The sequence below is a fragment of the Temnothorax nylanderi genome, unplaced genomic scaffold (genome assembly GCF_030848795.1).
Source record: "Temnothorax nylanderi isolate EJ_2023f unplaced genomic scaffold, tnyl_v1.0 TNYL_tig0006_pilon, whole genome shotgun sequence".
Lineage (NCBI taxonomy): Eukaryota > Metazoa > Arthropoda > Insecta > Hymenoptera > Formicidae > Temnothorax > Temnothorax nylanderi.
Window position 1 is genome coordinate 1,177,666 of NW_027249068.1, and position 19,682 is coordinate 1,197,347.

Sequence of the window (19,682 nt, forward strand, 5' to 3'; positions counted from 1 at the left end):
GAATATTATACGAGGGTGTGGAGCGCGAGGGATAAGAGATATAAGATAAACACTCCCGGACCCTTTTAGCCGACATATCTAAATGGGCTTTCCCCTCCCTCCCCCCCCCCCCGGTGCGAGCCAGGGGCTACCAGAAATCTTACTACGTAAATTCTATCTACTTTCAGCGTGCGCCCGTGTCCGTAACGTTGCTCCGTGCCCTCCGGACTCGGGAGATGCAGCTGTACTCGTCGCGAAGGGTGATGGACGGGCCGGGCTGGGCTGTTTTCTCAATGTCACACGAATTCGTGCCATCTGCCACTAGCTAGTGCGCGCTCGCGACGTGAAACAATGTCTGGTATGAAGGTATAACCGATGTTTTTCACCGATATGCTCTCCGGAGTCTGAATTATTAAAGTTATTAATATTAATTCTATGTGATTACGACCGTTATGTCCAACGCGAAATGATAACGTCGCGAATGAACCGGGAGCCAAATTACATAGCTCGGTCGTCGAATCGTTATTGTGGAAGTCGCTAATGTCATTTGATCACCCGCAGGCTGAATAAACTTTGATTATCTGGTTTTACAATCGCGCGAACGTTGTCATCGACGCTTAATGCGCGCGAATCAATGCCGATGAAACGCTAATCTCTACAAAACTATCTCGTGTTCTAAATTTTATGCGGCACATTTACATTCCGAGTTATATCTGCATAATTTTGCGCAGCGAGACGTTTCACGGGGTATAAAATCTGTCAGTAAGCCAAGAAGAGGAAGAACAAAAGTGTCGTTTTTCCTAGCATCGCGTTGCGTAACAAGTGCATTGTCGCGGGTCTTTACAGCAGAATTTTATAGCCACTTTAATTTTTCTCGAACGGACAAATTAAGTTGAATAAAAATTTCATTTTCCGAGATCGGCATTAAAAAGAAGATGTTGTAAAAGTAAACAACATATACTATAAAATTAGATAAAGAAGAAATAAGAAGATACGAAAAATTGTCGACAAGCGTTCAAAGAGATATTTTGTATTAATTACGGCAGGCCACTGAAATGTATTTTAATTCTAAGTTTTTTGTTCGTTCAATATTCACAGTCTCTGGACAATAACAATTTCATTTTTCCATTTCCGAGATTGATATTAAAAAGAAGATATTGTAAAATTAAATGAAATATATTGTAAAATTAGGTAAAAAAGAAATAAGAAGATAGATACACGAAAAATCGTCGATAACCGTTTGAAGAGATATTTTGTATTAATCGTGTCAGGCCACTGAAATATATTTTAATTCTAAGCAGTTTTCTGGTTCGTCCAATATTAACTGTCTCCGCGGGGCGTCGCTTCCTGTAATAAAATATAGCGCAGATTCCGCGAGACAGGTGCATGGTTATTTCGAGTGTTCTTTCTCAGGAGCGCTCGGATTTTCTCGGATTATTCCCGTGAAAAATCTGAGACTGTACACGCCACGTTGCCGCGGAAAAGTCGTCCAGTTGTTATACCGCTGACGGCGTCCCACTATTTTTTTTTTCCTGCCGCTCGTTACCGTATCCATTCGTTTTGTCTCACGTCGCCGCGCGCGCGCGCGCGCGCCCCCCGGAATTTTCTTTCCATCTCTCGCGGAAAGACGATCTCGTTATTCCGCGCTGAGCTCCTAAATAAAAAATGCCCCGCCTTCCTGCCGCCGCCCGCGCCGCGCCGGCCTCTTGAATTATGAGCGTGATCCATAAGCGGTCCACCTTTGCGGATGGCCGTTCTCGTGAAAATTCGATACGCCGAATGCAAGCACGTCGCCCAAGGTCGTCGTATTTTGAAATTTATCATCGCAACGGGGAAAACGTCACGTAAATGAGACACAGAGGAGGGCCTCGGGATTTATCGGCGTATACGCAGAAAGAAAAGAAAAGTGTTAAATCAAAACTTATATTCAAATTAACCCGTTCATCGTTTTCGTAGGATACGCAACCATCTATGATCTTTTTATAAGAATTTGGTTTAATCTATTCGTGATAATCTTCTTCTTGGTTGAACTATAATCTATTTGACAGTCTTTTTCTTGGTTGAACTGTATAAAATAATTTCAAGCAAGTTTTATTCGTTTAACATAATATAATCTCATTTCAAGAGATGTTGCATGTTAAAAAATATTATTAAATCAAGAATATTCTTTTCTTCTGTGTAATTTCAAACCTTCCACACGTATAAAGGGTTTCCGTGGCCGAGATTTCGCACTTAACAGACGCAAATGTAAACGTATATTACTCATGACCTTTATAAATATAATAGACGTGTCGTTATATTTTCATGTATAATCGCAAGACGAAATCGAGATCTGGAAGTCGCCGAAGCTATATATATTGGTTTTCCTTGACAGATACACAGCGCGTGCATCACGGACGCGGCGGAACTTCACCTCTGGATTTCTCCCGGGTCTAAAATTTTAATTCACTCCGCATTGATCAAGAAATCGCGCACGCCACCGGCCGCCTTTGTCCACTTTAGCAACACGACATTTCCGCGATACAAAGGGCGCGACTTACGGGGATCAATAACACGCCGGCCGGCCGGCCGAGCCGCGATGTCCGGCTTTCGAGTTAACGGGGCTTTTTATGCCGTTTCGCGCTAATTTTAGCCGGTTGTCCGAAACAAGCCGGCGTGCAGTCGTACTTTCTTTCGCGATAAGGCGAATCCGCCGCGGCGCGGCGTTTCGCTTTCCGAAACGCGCGGAATCACGTTACCGTTTCGTCGACAATTCGGAAATTGAATATTTTATCAAACGCGAAACTCGTGTGGTTTTCGCGCAAGTTTCCGCGCGAGTTATTGAGTTTCAAAGTTTATTCTGCGAAAGATTCCCGGGCACGCGTCGGTGCTTGTTTCAAGATACGGTTTCGCGAAGCACGAAAACTCGAATGATACCAGCGGCAAGAGCTAGAAATTAAATCATAACATAAAATTATATGTGTAAACGGGGAAGCGCGCTGTTAGCTTCCAGAGAATTGTCCGTTTTAAACTTCGGGACGATGGAACGCGCATCTCTCTGCATGCGGTACCGGGTGCATTAGCGGAAAATGAATTATTTCGTATTCCACTAGCTCTGTATATCTATTCTATTCCATTCGTGTTCCACTCTGCCTGATGCAATTTCCGATCACGTGATCTTTTCATTTGAATATATGTAATGTGAAAAAGAATAAATGAAAAGAATACAGATTTGTAATATACATATTCCCTTAATAAAATCTCTTTTGAAAAAGTAATGCAAAATGAAAGTCATAACCATACACTTATTTCTTTGTAATGTTACGATTCTCTTACGTTTATCATATAAGCATAACAGCGTAACTTTGACATTTGCGATGCAAGATTTCGAGAGAACTTGGAAAAGTTTAATTAAAATCGGAGAGAGATACGTGCTCGCAATATTTCTCTTCCACCTCCATTCGTTCTCCATGAACAAATATTCCCGATTAAAAACCGTGTCAAAGTGTACGGATAAAAAAGTAGCCTCGGCGAAACTCGCGGGCGATTCCGTGAGGCCCCTACTCGAGTTCCCCATAAACACCGCGACTACGCTCAGCCCTGGAACCGATCGGTGCCGCTCACCTGGGCGGGATGAGAGTCACTGGCTACTACCTGGCTAGGAGAGCGGAGAGTGTCCTCGTGAAAGCGAGAGAGAGAGAGAGAAAGACAGACGCGGCCTCGTCGGCTTGAAGGGGATAGCCGAGGACGGAGGTAGGCGGTGTTTTAAAGAAGGACACCCGATATAGGAGGCATTGTACTCGGCGAACGAACCGAGCGTCAGGCGCTTGGGTCCCAGGTGCTGGAGGGCAGTCCGGCAGTCGAGGCGGTCTACTCGCCACGAGCCCAGGGCACAGCGGTGGTAGTACGTTTTGCCTGCGCTTCCTCTTCGGCGGTCGGCCGAAGATTCAGGTGCCATCCCGCGAACGCGGCGGTGAACGGATCGCATCCGAGTGCGAGCCGCGCGTAACAACGTAAACTCGTCTCTCTATCCGCTTCGGGTACCGCGGAGGTCTCCTCGCGAGAAGTAGAGAGAAAGAGAGAGAGAGCTTCGCGTGGGAGGCGAGAGGAGAAGGCCAGCGGGAGAGAGAGGGAGAGAGAGAGAAAGAACTTCCTCCCGGTGGGTACTCTCGCGTGTCATCATCCGCGCAGTGTCATAAACACCGTGGCAGTGCGCGACTACCGTCGTCAGTGGGTCGAGTCATCGCGGAGCGCGGATCCGCTCCGCTCCGCTCCGCTCCGCTCCGTTCCGTTCCTCGGGGACACCGCGGGCCGCGGGCCGCGGGGAGCGGCAGGCGAGTCCGCGCGAGCAGGACAAGCGCCGCCGAGAGGGAAACCTGTTTGCGTGGACGATGCTCCGATCCTGACTGACGCGGAGAGGATTCGGCCGCCGCGGGTTCAGGTACGCGGAAAGAGCCGCCCGTGGATGCTCGCGTTCGGGCACGTTCCGCGACAGACAAACAAAAGAGAGAAAACGTGTCTGCGCAAAGCGTCGCGAAATATCATCGTGCGATGATGAAAGGATACGGGGAGGTCCGTCGCCCCGGTGTTCCGATGGCAGCGGCGGAGGTAAAAGGAAACGGAGCCGACGACACGTCGGTTGGTCAAAGTTAAAGATTTCCCAGCGCGCGCTCTTTTTCCCTCGAGCTGATGGATATCCCGTGTTCCGTGCGGCAGGACGATGTGAAACGGACTCGCCTGCGTTAGTGCGCGTGCAGTGTGCGTGTGGTTCACGCAACTCCGCGTATAGGAGTTAGTGAGGCGTGATCCGTGATCTCCGTACCTATGCGGTTCAGAAATCCTATTTCTAGCACTGCCCCCCCCGGGACAGAACGGCTCGTTTTCGATATAAGGGGAAATTTTGATCAGTGAGAGAGGCGAAGTCAATTCGAATCATCGCGTGTGGGGCCCCCCCCCCCCCTAAAGAGAGACGTACGTTTTCGATAAATATACGAGGTAATGAAGATGAATCACCACGCGTCGTTAGCAATTTGGCGAGATAAGTTATCGCGACACGGTCGTATAATTTCGGGAAGAGTCGAGACGAGATGAAACGTAACACGTCGCGTTGAAGTCTACTGTAAACATCGTATCGCTCTGTAGGCGCTATTAGCAATTCTGTACTATATATATAGAGCGGAGCTGTCGCACTTTCTCTTACGATTCGCAGATAGAGTAGAAATTAAAAGAATTGGCAATTATTTTAAAGTATCATTAGCTTGTCGAAGCGAGAAGTGATTGGAAATTGAATTGTTTTGATGAAAAACCTTAAACCTACGCAAATAAAACATAACAAAACAAATTAATATATAATATGTAACATAAACAGATGCCAAAGTTTCATTTGGCATTTCAATTAATTTATTAATTCATAGGATTAATTTCAAAGCGAACTTTATACATAAAAAATGTACATTGACTTACCATAAATTGCTTAATATAAAGCACATTGAACGTTTCACGGAAAAAACTGTGTTGTTGAAGTATCTAAAAATTTAACTAGATATAGATCTGAAAATAATTTTGTTAGACCGAAATAATTAGGACACTATAATAAGGATGAAATATGTAGGCCACTCAAGATGATAATGCTGCAAATAGTTTTGTCATTCGAGCAACTATCTACATAATTATTTTGTATTTAGCTAAAGTTTAGGTACTTCAGCAAAGCTGTTCTTTCCGCGTTTTTGTCGAAAACGTAACTTTCTATAAATATTAAAAAACGTCGATCAATATTATATATATTAAGTGAAAAAAATATATAGAATTCACTTAATATGTATAAAATAATATATTATTAATATATGTAAACAGTTCAATTAATATAAAATCAATATATATATAATAAGTGAAAAAGATATTCTTGTTTTATCTCCGCTCGTCTAAAGATCTCTGCTTATCTTCAGAAAACTTTGCGAAAATTATCTTCGCCACGTTCCGAATACACGTACAGTTACATGAAACAACTGTATTAAATGAGAGTGATGAAGATAGCGTGCTGGAAGCTAAATAAACCTATCAGTTTGTTAGCTTGATATTTTATCTACCGGCAAATCTGTCGGCTACGCCTGTAGCGAATTCGGTTGAATGCACTATAGGTACGCACACACCGATGAGCTCTACAAAAGCCGCGTTGCGCACAAATTTACCCAAGTACTCGGACTAGTATTTAGGTAAACGTGGCCTACAAGCGTTTTGATCGCCGGAGCGCGCGGTCCAGCAGAGAAATTCTGCCAAACGACACTGACTTACACCGGTCGTTGTACCACCATTGCGTCAGTCGGGACCACTCGTGTTCCACCACGCGTACGATTTTCAGTCAATTTTTGCGCACCAGTGCGCGCTATTGCCTCGAATCGAGTCCGTCACGCGAGAGGAGTGGAGGCGAGCTCGCGATCGCCCAATTTTTTCCCGACCCAACAACGCGAGATCAATAACCATCGTTTCCGAATATCACGATTCCGAAGTAATGGAAACTCGGATCGAAAATTCTAATGTCGACCCATACGTCAGGGTGGTAAGGAAAAGATCTCCGTTTTTCGTAATACAGGACGCTTGAAAAAAATGTTACACTTATATGGAAGCAACTTTTTTTAGAGAAACGGAACTGATAACACAAGATATCATAGTAACGAACGTATTTTGTCTTCCAAAGAGTCTCCACTTGTTCCTTATTCCTTATCATTATCAATACATTTTTAGAATTTTCTTCAGGTCATGTCCAGAGCCCTAAAGCATAATTTTTTGGATTGTTACAATCACATTTGCAATTTTCTACCGGAGATCTTGCACATTGCAATGATGGTAAACAAGTGAAGACTCTTTGAAAACAAAATACATTTGTCTTCGTGATATTGTGATCTTTAAGTTAGGAATGGAAGGAGAAGGAGGTCCAGAATTGCCAAGCAAATTAACGCGGACTTAATGAGAGACCTATTTTAATGTTAACGATTCGGTGACAAGAAGTAGATTATTTCTTTGTCCGGTACGGATCGTTAAAATAAACTTCGCCTACAGAGATACATTCATTATAATAATACGCTCGTCAATAAGAAATTCGTTTGCTTTAAATCTAACACAATATCTTGTGTTATCAGTTCTGTTTCTAAAAAAAAAGTTACTTCCATACAAGTGTTAACATTTTTTTTTTTTAAGCACCTGTACTCGGGCAGCGAAGTTCCTCAAACTTAATTGAAGTTTCTTCAACTTCGCTGTCCGAGTATTACGAAGAACTGGGATCCTTCGTCCGTAACGTCGTAGGGCCTCCTCTTTGATCGGCCCTTTCGCCGCGCCACGCTCGCCGTCTGTCACGCAGCAGGGCCCGCTGACATTGGAACAGCGGTCCCGGACGAAGAGAAACGCGAGAAGTGGAGAGTGCTGGCGCGAGTGCGACGAGGACGGACGACGACAGATGCGGCGACGGCGGCACGATGAAGCCCGCCGCCGCCGCCGCCGCCACCACCACCACCACCACCACCGTCGTCGCCGACGTCGCCTCGCCGCTGCAATGCGACATTCGACCATAATACACGACACACGCTTTCTCGGATCGACGGCCGCCACAAGCGTGCGGAGAACGCTCGTCTGTCGCGTCGCGTCGCGCCGCGCCGCGGCCCCGGCGACGTCTCCCGTCTGTCTCTTTGTTCCCGCCCGTCTCCTCGCGTACACGGTCGTTGGTCGTTGTCGTCTCTCGCTCGAATCGATACATACATACGTACACATATACATGTGTATGTAATTCGATGTCGGTCGGCGAAGAAGTCGGCGACCGAGGAGACAGACGGAGCGAATCGCGCCGCCAGTGAGCGAGCCGATACGATCCCGTCGCCGTCTCCGCCGTCTCCGCCGTCGGCTCCCCTCTATCCGTCGGGAATTCGCCGGGCGAGTCCCCGCGACAGTGGTCCCGAGTGCATTCCGGGAGGGGAAACCCCCCCCTTCGGAGACGAAAGCAATTCGTCGGTCTCGGCGAGGAATTCTTCCGTTCTTCGCGGGACGGGATCGGCTTTGGATCGAATCGATTGATTCCGGCGCAGAGCGACGTGGTATTGCAGTCTTCCAGCGACCGACTTCCGTTCTCGTCCAGTCGAGAAGGAGAAGCGATCGAGTCGCCGGATATATTTCGTGGAATGCCGATCGCGCGGGGAATCCCGCTCGTGCCCGAGAAACACATGGGAGATCTTCGAGGCAGCATCGCTGTAATAAATACACGGGCGAGAGCAAGGGAGAGAAACCCCGGCAAACCCGGAGAGAAGGGACCGCGCAGTGAATAACTACTTCAAGGGCTCGGGTTCTATAAAAATTCAGCTGCTACGTCGAGAAGCACGAGGAGAATCCTCCGAGGGGACAGACGAGCAATAAAAGAAAAACGAAGAAGAGAAAAAAGCTCGGGAAAGAAGAGCGAAGGGATCGAGAAGGGATTGTTGCAGAGAATGTTCCTTGAAACTTGAAGGTCGACTGCGTCCAAGGAGACTTGAGAACCAATCGGGCAAAATTATCTCCAAGATTCTTGAAGACTAATTCTCTCTGTTTTTTTTCTTCGACAAACACAAGTGGAGCAATTAAAGGACACTTATCTTGAGGACCCGATGATCGTCTAATCGGATTTGCCCGAAATATCGCTACAAATCATTGTACCTAATGCATCGAACTACGAGATCTCCCTGGAAATTGGTCTGCGTTTCGAAGATTCGCAAGTCACTCAAGTTCACTTCGGAGGGAGACGGTTGCTCGAATGCATCTTGGAAATTCCGCAGCTGTAACGAGACTCGAGATCGGGAGGAGAGATCTGCACCGGCTATTCAATTCGTTACATTACATTACGTAACAAACCCGCAACAAATGGCCCCGCGGAAACAAAGGAGGCGCGGGGAAACGAGCTTCGGCTTCGATTGATCATTCTCCCGCCGACTCTCGCCGGTAGAGAGAGAGAGAGAGAGAGATCTTCCCGTTGCAGCGTCCCTCGGGGGAGGGGAAACGATCTGACACCGACGAGACACCGAGAGACAACACACGCTGCGAAGGTCGAGCCCACGTGACACACGCGACGTTTAGGCGGCGCGGCGTTACCAAATATTGTGGCCGGGCGCGATACGCGACGTGAAGTTCGCGAGACGTCAGAGACGTTGATACGTGAGACGCGTGTCGGGGTGCGTTATCGTTGCAAGTTTGCGGTTTCTCCGATCTCCCCGAATCGAACTCGCGCGCGGGGGATGACGAGCGCTCGCACGTGAACCGAAAGAGTGATATAGTGGTCGCGTGGTTGGGGGATATACCTAAATGATCCCCAAGTTTCGGTTCTTACGGATAAGAAAGGGTACGAGCGGAAACCGACGAAAATGAAGTGAGTAGATGCGAATTACATTGCCGAGAATGATAAAGTCCGCGGACTTCATTTTTCCGATTTTATCCCGTGCAAGCTTTTGGAAACTTAAATGCGTGTGAGAAATCAGGAATATGATGAAAGTTCAGTTGAATGTTGAAGCAAAGTTCGCTCGAGATTGTGAGAACGTGGAGGAAGCGTTAGCTATCTTCGAGTGACTTGTTTGTTTTTAATCGAAAACCGTTGACATTTCGATGATCTTCAACGAGAGCCAACTGACTTAACTGATAATTAAAATTAAATTGATAATCGGAGAGCAAGTTTTGCGCTATACGGAACATCGATCGCGAAGACCCATGCACTTGGATATAAGCAAATTTAATGAAGCCGAGCACTACCTGCCTTGTTTTGTCTTCGCTAAAAGTTTTGCAGTGAATTAGCGGCGAACCTCGCGATGCACGAAGTGACGCCAAGTTCGTGCCGGCGAACCTTGCTTTAACGCAGTGTGAGACAAATAACGGAGCGGACATTGTTCCGCGTGGCGCAACACACAGGCTTATCTAACGCGTGTATACGCTGAGAAACTATTTCTGTGTAAATTCTGATGAGAGGAGATTCCATCAATTTCTACTTTTATTGCTTGAATTAAAAACGTTTTTCCATTTCACAGGATTAACTCTCGAAATAATTTATTTCATTTAAACTGGAGCACCTCAATTTTGCAAAACAAATAATAATCAATTTTTCAGTAACTTAGAGAATAAACAATATAAAAATATCGCTGGCGCGTTTGCCCGTTTATATATATTTTTTCTATCGAACTTGGACGTGGCATAAAATAAACGAAAAATACAATACAAATTTAATAAAAAAATATGTCGAATAAAAACGAAATCGTCGGGAAAGAGAGGTGAATTTCTATTCGGCGGGACACAGCTTCCGTGTGGCGACGCGTGACAGATAACAAACGAATTATAATCCGATTCATGAGGGTCTTCCTTTGTCTCGAATCCTTAGGCGTGCATTCACTTGAACGTGACTGAAAAAAATGCCGGTTAGAAAGTGCAGGGTGACTCATGCGTGTACCTGCATACATTGCTGCACGTGTTTACAGGGTGTCTCAGAAGACCCATCTATTTGATTGCACAGCCTTTCCCAAAGGAGGTTTAGAAATTATCTTTTGCAATATTTTAAGATACGCTAAAATAAATATATAACATATATTTCAAACTATTTAATTCCGATATGACAAATCTCAAACTATGTCAGTTCCTGTTTCGTCGATTTTTTTTTTATCAAACTTCCTATCCTACATGTTAATTGCAAAGCAAGAGATGTTATTGGCTATTGATTAACTTATCGATTAATATCCTTCCAACAATATCCGTTAACTCTAGGTATATTAAGATATCTAAGCCAAATTATCAGACACAAAAAATTTTATATGGAATTAATTTGCTAATTATTTGCTATTATTTGCTTCTAAAAGTAATTTTTTTGCTCCAGCTATTAAAAAGTTACGAAGGGCTGGATAGCTTAAGATTAAGCTGTCCAGCCATTGTAAAAAAAAACATATACATAAGTCAAAGCAAAAAGTTAATAATACCAAAAGTTAATAATACCAAAATTATTTGCTATTTTTTTGCTATTTTTTGCTCGCACTATTAAAAATTTACAAAGGGCTGGATAGCTTAATCTTAACTTTTTAATAGCTGGAGCAAAAAATTTACTTTTAAAAGCAAAAAATTGCAAATTAGCAAATTAATTCCATATAAAATTTTTTGTGTTCTGATAATTTGGCTTAGATAGCTTAATATACCTGTTAACTCTGGACATGACACTCTAATTTTCTTCTACTTTCTTAATCCTTTCTCAATCCTTCCACATTTCTTTGGATTACCTCGACTGAGAAGTTAGAAGAATTGGCAAAATTTCACAACTGTCCATTGGAATGCTATTGAAGGACGAAAGTCCCTGTTTATCTGCCGCTGCCAAAAATCTCGGTATTAAAAACACCCTCGGAGAATAGGGTAGCGAATTCGTGAAACGTGTCAAAAAGCGTTGAGTCTGCAGCTCATCACGAGTGTCTTTTTTTTTCCATGATTTGCATGCAGCGCGTGTTTACACGTTCGTTGTGTTTCCGCAGAATGGCTCCCGCAGGGACACCTTCGTCAAACGGAGGTCTGCCACCGCCTGTAGGGCCCACCTTGACCGGCACGTCGTTTGCCAATTACAAAAGGACCTGGTGGAGGAGAGTGGCCCCCTGCCTCGCCTTTCTTGCCGCTTTTTCCACCGCTATGGTTCTGCTCCTTGTTTGGAGCGAAGCCGCGGCTTTGAGGTAAACTGCCGATTAATTTTCGTGAGATTAAATCGAATGGTTTTTAGATAAGGGAAAAATATAAACTTTTTAATTATTTTGATATTAGAAATCTTTTCTTACTTTTTTAATTTTCAATCAAACTTGTTCCCATTTTTAATGTCACGACAAGATTACGATTCTTGGTGATTATCAGACAACGACAGATATTTTAAGCTTTTGTGAAATGTTTGATATACCACGCGCAATCTCATTACCGAAGAGTTTTTCGCTTTTAATTATTCCAAATCCCACGTGCATCTCGTACGTGAAATCCCATCGTTCTGCGCCGCAAAGAGAGCCAGGCGACTCGCGATTTACTGTACAAGCGATCGGATTTCGGCGAGCTCGTGTGAAAATTTATACTCCTTGCCACTTCTTTTTTTTTACTTCCCTTGCGAGACGATTTACACGACCGAGCTCCAGATTATGCGAGATTGAACACCACTGTGCTGTAGCTTAAAGCAGACGTTCCGTTACAGGAGACAGGCGTTCGACGCGAACATGACCAGAGACTACGTGCTCGACAGCGTCTCGATGGACAACCCGCAATTGGTCGCGTACATACGGCAGGTGCATCTGAAAACGACGACTCATCAGGACCCGTTGAACGCCAACCAGACGTCGGAGGAGAAGTACGTGGCCACGTTGTCGCAGGGCAAGCGCGAGGGTGTCTACGCGGAATACATCAGTAGGGTGAGAAATCTTTCCTGATTAATGTCCCACGTGTCACCGTCGCGCACCCTGAGAACGTCATCCTTCCAATGTGACGACGTAATATCTCTTTGTTGGTTGAAACTCGCGGTTTACGGACGGTGAAAGATGGTTCGTATATATCACGCGGGATGTTCTATAATCCTAAATCACCGACAGAATCCTCGATCAATTATCGGATGATCTTTCATTAATTAAAAAGACGGAGCATCGACAATTTTCGAAGTATAAGCGGCTGAAAGAGAAGCAGATGAGGTTTCCGCGAAGCAGGTTCCCGTAATTGAATAACCGCGTTTTGCAGTTCACTTCGGTTCAAGTGTCTTTTAGAAGTTCAGTTTTCCGCTTTAATTACTGAAATATTTATAATTGAGAATTAAAAAGTTACAGCAAGTAGTCCTTCACGAAATTTTCTTCAGGAAAAGTATGAACTCTCTTAGTGTTTAAATTTAAATTGGCAATTTTGGAATATTTTATGAAGGCATTGCGGAAGCTTAAGGGAGATTAAAATTTTCTCGATAACATTGTACATACATTGATGTTACGTTTTTATGAATTTTTGAGAGCGCAACGAGCGATGCATAATCAGCATAATATGAAAGTTCACGAGCGTGAAAGGCTCTCAAAAGGCTCGGAGCTGAATCCCTTTGAGTGAAAATTCACGCCGTCTTGCATGCGCCCTCCCTCTTTGCATCTTATCAAGTCTTGGAATTAAAATTAGCGCCAAGTATATACCGGTGCCTCAACAGTCTTGAAAGTCTGCTTTAGATACCGCACGGCTGCGCTAACAATTCTTTATCGCCCGCGCGATAGTGCACCGTAACATTAGCGAAACACGCGAAAGTAGCGGATCTCCGTCGGACACGCAATCGGTTAAAAATAGGCGAACGAGATAGATGAGCCTCGGGTATCTCTCCCCGGTTCTCTTTTCAATTCATCTTATTAATCAGAAGCGAGAATTAGGCCGGCGCGCCAATTTACCGTCCTATCGGGATTTCGCCCGTAAAAATCCGTCACCAATCGCCCGCCGGGTGTCATCGCTCTTTCAGATAGGCGCGATTTCCAGCACCGCTTGGCTGGAGTCCAATCTGAGCTGGCGAGGTGTTCTGATACTCACCGAGCCCAAGAGCTTCTTCGAGGCGCAGCGAAGCACGAGACACCCGCGGTCGAGGGTCCTCCACGCCTGTCTCAGCACGGACACGGATACCAAAGAGGTGAGAAACGGGGGAGATTGTCGCGGGGGGGGGGGGGAGAGCAGTGATGATTCAAACGCGACAAGAGTACGCGTTTAATGCGCGCGAACGGTATATTGCAGATAAAATACCACCAGGAATCGGAGGTCCAGGTCACCAAGCTGGGCGACGGTCCTAACAGCCTCGTGTCGTCGGACGACGGTTTTCCTACCACTAGACTCAAGTGCTTTCCTCTCTACAGCGTACTGTTGGCATACAACGCCACGACTTTGGATTACCTAAGTCTGGACAGTCCCGACGCTCCCGACGGCCAGGTAAATAATATAAATTCAATGATTTAGCGATCCTTGAAATATATAAATTTTTATATTTGCTTGTTTGTTTAGAAAAGTATGTAAAAGTATTAATTTTATATTTACCCATATTTTCATTATGTTTTCTTTATTTAAAAAGAACGAATATGGTTTTACGATGTCTCGAGATTTAAATTCATTAGAAGCGTCAGAAATATTATACCGCGTGACAATTCCTCGAGAAGCATATAAACTTTAGAATGTGATTGATCAGAGTTATAAAAATAAAGTCGGTAACAAGCGTTTCAAGGGCTTGTCGTAAGGGCGATTGAAAATTATATATCGCAGGTACTCGACACCATCCCATGGGACGTCATAAGAATATCGATACTGTCGATACGGTGGAGTCCCCATCACAGCGAGGCGGAAACAAAGAGCTTCATCGACAAGATGACCAGCCGGAGGTACAAGCTCGTACACACGACCGACACCGGAAAGTCGATTTTCCTGTACGATACTCTCCTTAAGATTTGATCATTGACTCAGGTTACACAGACTGGTCTACGCCCGTATCGTAGGATATGTAAAATAATTTAAGCGACTCGAGATAAGCCCAGCCCGCCGCGCCTTTGATCTGTTCTTAATATTTTATTTCGCCGTTTAGAAATATTTCTTTCAGTCGGAAGCGCGATCTTCTGTTCGGCCACACATACACACGTAAGGGACGACTCGTCGCGGTATCAGGGACACCGGAAGTAATCGATCGCGAAATTCGTTTTCTCCGCCGAATTCCTGAGTTTGTTATTAGCCAAGGGACACGGGGCTTGGACACCCCCCCAAGGGTAAAGCTCGTCGCTCCCGATTTGTTGAACAATGTTTACCCACGATAACTGGTTTACTGATATAACAATCGCCGATCGAATCTCGAGGGACTGGCGAGTTCAAGAATTCCGTCGGAATTGCTACGACCCTATTTTGAGCGTTTGAAGTTGGGAGCTACAAAACTGTAAGTAGGCCGAAGATTCAGGATTTCGGAATTTCGATTTCCAGAATGCTAAAAAATCCCAAGTTCCAAATCAAGGTTAAAAATATGGGATTAAATTTCGAAGAAATATCCATAAGCTTCGAGTCGCGATTTCAACTTACGATTTTAATATCAAAAGTGTCCTGGTTTCTCGCACAAGATCTAAAAACACACCCTCGAGTTCCTGTGGTTTCCTTAGAGATATTCTTACATCTAGAGGACCAAAATTGTAATTATGAAACCGCGGACTCGAATTCCACTGGACTCGAGAAATCGAAGATTCACATTACTCCCCGGCAGTCTCGGATCGAATGCGAACAATTAATATAGATGCAAAAATTTCTCTCATCGACGCGGGCAAAATATAGTGATGTTCTAAACGCACGTATATTTTGCACGTCGTATGTGGCGGAAACACGTGCGAGTCTTGAAATCTACTTCGGATATACGTGACTCTCGTATCTGTGTCTTATCGCGAGACGTGCCACGATTTTTCTCACCTTCTTGTTTTCAGTTGTGGTTTTCGCGTATCGACGATTACCGACGAACCAGACGGAGCGTTCTTTTAATTTTTCTATTCGTGCGAACGACGCTGTAATAAAGATCTCGCGGAAACGCAGGATCGTCCGTCGGACCTCCTGCGACGTCTCGTTACCCTCGCCACGACTTCGACTTCAAAATCATGCGACACGTAATACTCTATTTATTTCGTATACGCGAATAATTAACGAATAATTCACAGTGATTATTACGAATAGTTATTTAAGTATTTACGCAATAAAAACAAAAGAAATATTCAAGATTAGAAAGTAGTCGAGATACAAACACGATACACCGTCACAATTTGTGTTCAATTCTCGTTTGACTCCACACCGCAAACTGATTTTCACCGAAATCTGTTCGCACAGCAAGAATCGTTGGATACAGACTGCCTAATCGTTGTTCTTTTGTTTGGCGCGTTTATAATCTCATTTCTCCATTTTTATACCAATGGAAAAATAATGCGATGTTAATTTAATTTAGAAAATGTCAAACAGATTGTAAAATTGGCGACACTCTCGCGCGATGAATATTTAAAGTTCATTTCCGCCTCCTGCCGCTTACGTTTGCTCAGGCGAAACGTAACGTAAAATTACGTTGGAAGAAGGGGGGGGGAAATAAGGGCTGGAACCGTAGCGGAAAGCGAGAGAAATTAATTCCTCCGTACCTGAGCTAAATAAACGTCTCGTTTAATCTTGTCTCCGTAATGACTTCCCCCCTCGCGAGGATACGCGGGACATTCGCGTAGAAAGAAAACGCGATGCAGGAATCGCGTCGGATATATTTAAAGCTCCTGAAGTTTCGCGGATCTGGAGATTATAGAGGAGGGATTTTCGCCGAGAGCGGAGAGGGCTCCGAGACTCAGGATTGACACGAGGATCCGATAATTCGGAGATTCGAAGGACCGATCGCTTTAATGGTCCGAGAAAATCCACTCGAAAAGTCCGACCCCGATAAATCCCGCGCTCGGAGAGCGAGCTGAGATTTCCAAGCGTCCGCGTCGTCCGATCTCCTTCCGAGAGCACACCAAAAAGAAAAAAAAGAAGCGAGAAGAGACCTCCTCTCTCGTACGATTTTACGGTAGCGCGTTTTTTTTTTAAATTTAGGGTATAAGCTATACTAACGGTAATTGAGCGTTTTTACGCAGGACGCGCCGATTTTAATTTGTAAGGGACATTGAACGCGTGTCCGGACATCGCCGCCCGCACACGCGTCGATGCGCGTTGTCACGTGTGATAAGCGAGCGAGCTCTAATCCGAGGTATTCTCCAAGATTCCACATTCACGCCGCGCGTTCGTAATTAGAAGGAGCGACCGTCCGAATCTCTCATCGTGTATATCTACAATTAATTGAACGCTACTCTTCTCGCGTGTCACCCACGTCGATCGAGTGAATCAAATTGCGACGGACGGGGGAGCGATGATCCGCGATCAGTTTGGTCCACGCGATCGATCGGATTTCGAGAAACGGCACACCCGCTATTTAGTGCTAATATACACGTGCGACGTAGAATGGGGACGTAAATACCTTAAAGCACACAGGCCTTATTAGCGCGTAAGGTGATATATTTTAAAACGTTCTACGTACGGTAGTGATAAGTATAAACAACCGAACCGCGCAAGTGATCCTCGCGTTTAAATTAAGTTATATCTTCGCTCGCGGTGTGCAGTGATCTGTTACGTCAATTAGACTCTCCTTTACGTCTTACGTTAATTGTAAATTATAAACCGTTGCCATTCATCTCTAGAATCCTAGGGATGAGAAATTAGATTATTTTTTTTCTACTGATGATCTATCTTTGAGTGAAAGTATTCTTCGGGAAGAAAATTATTTTGCTTTCTGAACGTTAAATTTTTCAGTCCTTAAAATTCGTCCGCATCTCGCCTCGCCTTTTCGTTTACGAAGAACCGCGTAATCTGCGAATCCGATTTCTGAAGATATAACATAAGCTCGGGAATTATCGTGCAAAACGCGTGTGCGCATGAAAAGGTAAGAATATATCGTGTTCTACTTAAATGACGGTATCCTTTGCGTATTTCAGTTACGCGATAATTCCGAGCAGCGCGAGAATCACTTGCATTCGTGACGCATGTTTAACGCTGAAAAGTGATAATCCGTAATTATGATAATCTTATTCCAATAGTTCACAATTCTTCATTCCTAGTGGATTTAAATTGCACATTGGATAATCAACAACGAGAGAAGGTGAGGTGCCCTTAGCGTTAAACACACGCCACGAAAGCGGATTTCTGACTTAAAATCCCACTGACGCGTTATTGCGATTATATGGCTCATTAGGAACGTTCAGCACGACAGATACTTAACAATGCGATTTTCTTTGCATCGATCATAGCTTCGTTGCGGCGATCATCATATTATTTCCATTGTTAATCGCACGAAGCACAAGCGCGCAGTATTTGAATTTTCACAAAGTGCAGTATTCGCGAAACGGACAGTCAGCCTTCCTTTGATCATCAAGGAATTCGGTTTCGAAATTTTGTGACAAAAGATCTGGGAAGTCACTCGAGAATCCAAGATTTTAATCCAAGATTTGTAAATTTTGTTTAGAATGAACAGTGAAAGTTTCTATACACCTGGAATCAAAATTGTAGCTTTGAACGTAGAATCTCATTCTCTTTGCTATTTATTTTTTGTACAGATGGAACTTTATTATTTATAAAAGTCATATATTAGCGTAATATATAATACTTAGTTTTAATATCACGATTAATTAATTTAGCAAGGTAAGTATTAAAATAATAGACGTTCCTCCTATTAGTAAGTATAACAATACAATGATTCAAGGCACAATTTGATTCTGGGAGCGAGAATTTCACTGTGCCTGCACAAGTACGCGAACATTTATTTGGGAGCGCAGCCTGAATGTGCAGGGAAATACAATCTCGTTTCATATTTGGCGTACATAAATTTTGGGTTACACAGAATTATTATTCAATTATCACGCACTCGCGGGTATGCACTTACGCGAATTCAGCTGCGCGGCTATGCGATTTCATTTTGTAAGTCCTTCATTATTCGTATAAGGATAATCCGCTTTCCTTGCCGCGCTTTACCGAAAAACCATTCCATGACTATTAATTCACCATATTTCTCTGTTTCTCTCGCCAGTGCCTGTACGCAGTATCGACTTCGTTGTAGTACCCATGCGTATTTTTTCCGAGAGATTTTTTCCCACTTTTGTTTATACTTTTTTTTTACAGCGCATTGTAACTCGTAGGTTTGACGTGACGAATAAGGCTGCTCGCGTTTCTGTCCTGCGAGGAGCAGCCAATTTCCTTTCGAAAGAGCAATAAATTTGGATATTATATTTTGAAGTGAGAGCTTACTTATTGGCCTTTTCTCCTGTAAACTAACTTCCTTATAACCTGCCTGTTTACTATTGTTTACCCTACTTTTTTCGTACTCTTTGGATATCGGATCTTTGGTTCATTAGAGCTGCGCATATTTCTCTGCGCCACGATCGTCACAAAAGTAAATCTACTCTAGAAATGATTATGTGATATTAAAAAGATATTTAATCGTTAAATAAATCCCGAAGTATATGTATTTTCTACTTAAAAAGTCGAGATAACGTATACAGCTTTTCCCATATCTATATTATTATATGACTCGATCGTCGATTTTTCACTATTTCCGAAGGTAGTAGATAAAACGCGATCGCTTTCCAATATCGATCTACTATCAAATACGAAACTGATTTGTTGGCGTGATTCTATTGGAATTTCTCTTGAGTGCGTCTTATCTAACTTATTACCGCGCGATATTCCGTTTTATAATAGAAAATCCTTAGCGATAATTATTTTCTAAAATAGACATTTGGCACATGAAAAGAAATATTGCAATTTTAGATGAAAATGCTTTTCCGTATTAAGTTAAAAATCTAGTTATTTCTCTCTTGTATATCATCGTGTTTTTTGATATATAAAATCGTAAAATTATGCTGAAGTACGATAACGCGGTATATTATTTGCGCCCCGGAACATTGTCGCTTGTCGGGAAGTATGAAACTGATGAGTTACGTCCCCTTCATTAGGTATTTCTACAATTAACTATAACGTGCGATTTACCAGAGAAACGCGTGTCACGGAAAATTTATCGACAATACGATGCCGCGTTCAAACCTACGGCGAGTGACAGCGCAACTGGCTACCGTTATGTTCTGTGACTGGTTTAATTTACAGTTATTAAATGACGGGCGGCGTTTGTTTGACAGAAGTTATTGGCACGG

The 19,682-nt window shown here is 43.9% G+C and overlaps 1 protein-coding gene across 4 annotated transcripts in view; it reads left to right on the plus strand.

The window, feature by feature from the left end:
* The window catches only part of LOC139778002 (protein Star), a 47,208-nt gene extending 28,440 nt beyond the window's left edge, over window positions 1-18,768 (plus strand). Inside the window, exons 1-6 of one of the 4 annotated variants that reach the window (XM_071715745.1) lie at window positions 4,119-4,399; window positions 11,463-11,654; window positions 12,155-12,368; window positions 13,433-13,597; window positions 13,699-13,890; window positions 14,218-18,768. In XM_071715745.1, the coding sequence (XP_071571846.1) occupies window positions 11,464-11,654; window positions 12,155-12,368; window positions 13,433-13,597; window positions 13,699-13,890; window positions 14,218-14,403 (948 nt within the window). In that variant the 5' untranslated portion in view covers window positions 4,119-4,399; window position 11,463 and the 3' untranslated portion in view covers window positions 14,404-18,768. Of the gene's footprint in view, window positions 1-4,118; window positions 4,400-7,537; window positions 9,338-9,363; window positions 9,911-11,462; window positions 11,655-12,154; window positions 12,369-13,432; window positions 13,598-13,698; window positions 13,891-14,217 lie in introns of those variants that run through there. The other 3 variants (XM_071715735.1, XM_071715762.1, XM_071715753.1) reach the window with 3 other exon arrangements.
* Window positions 18,769-19,682: the final 914 nt, after the last annotated feature.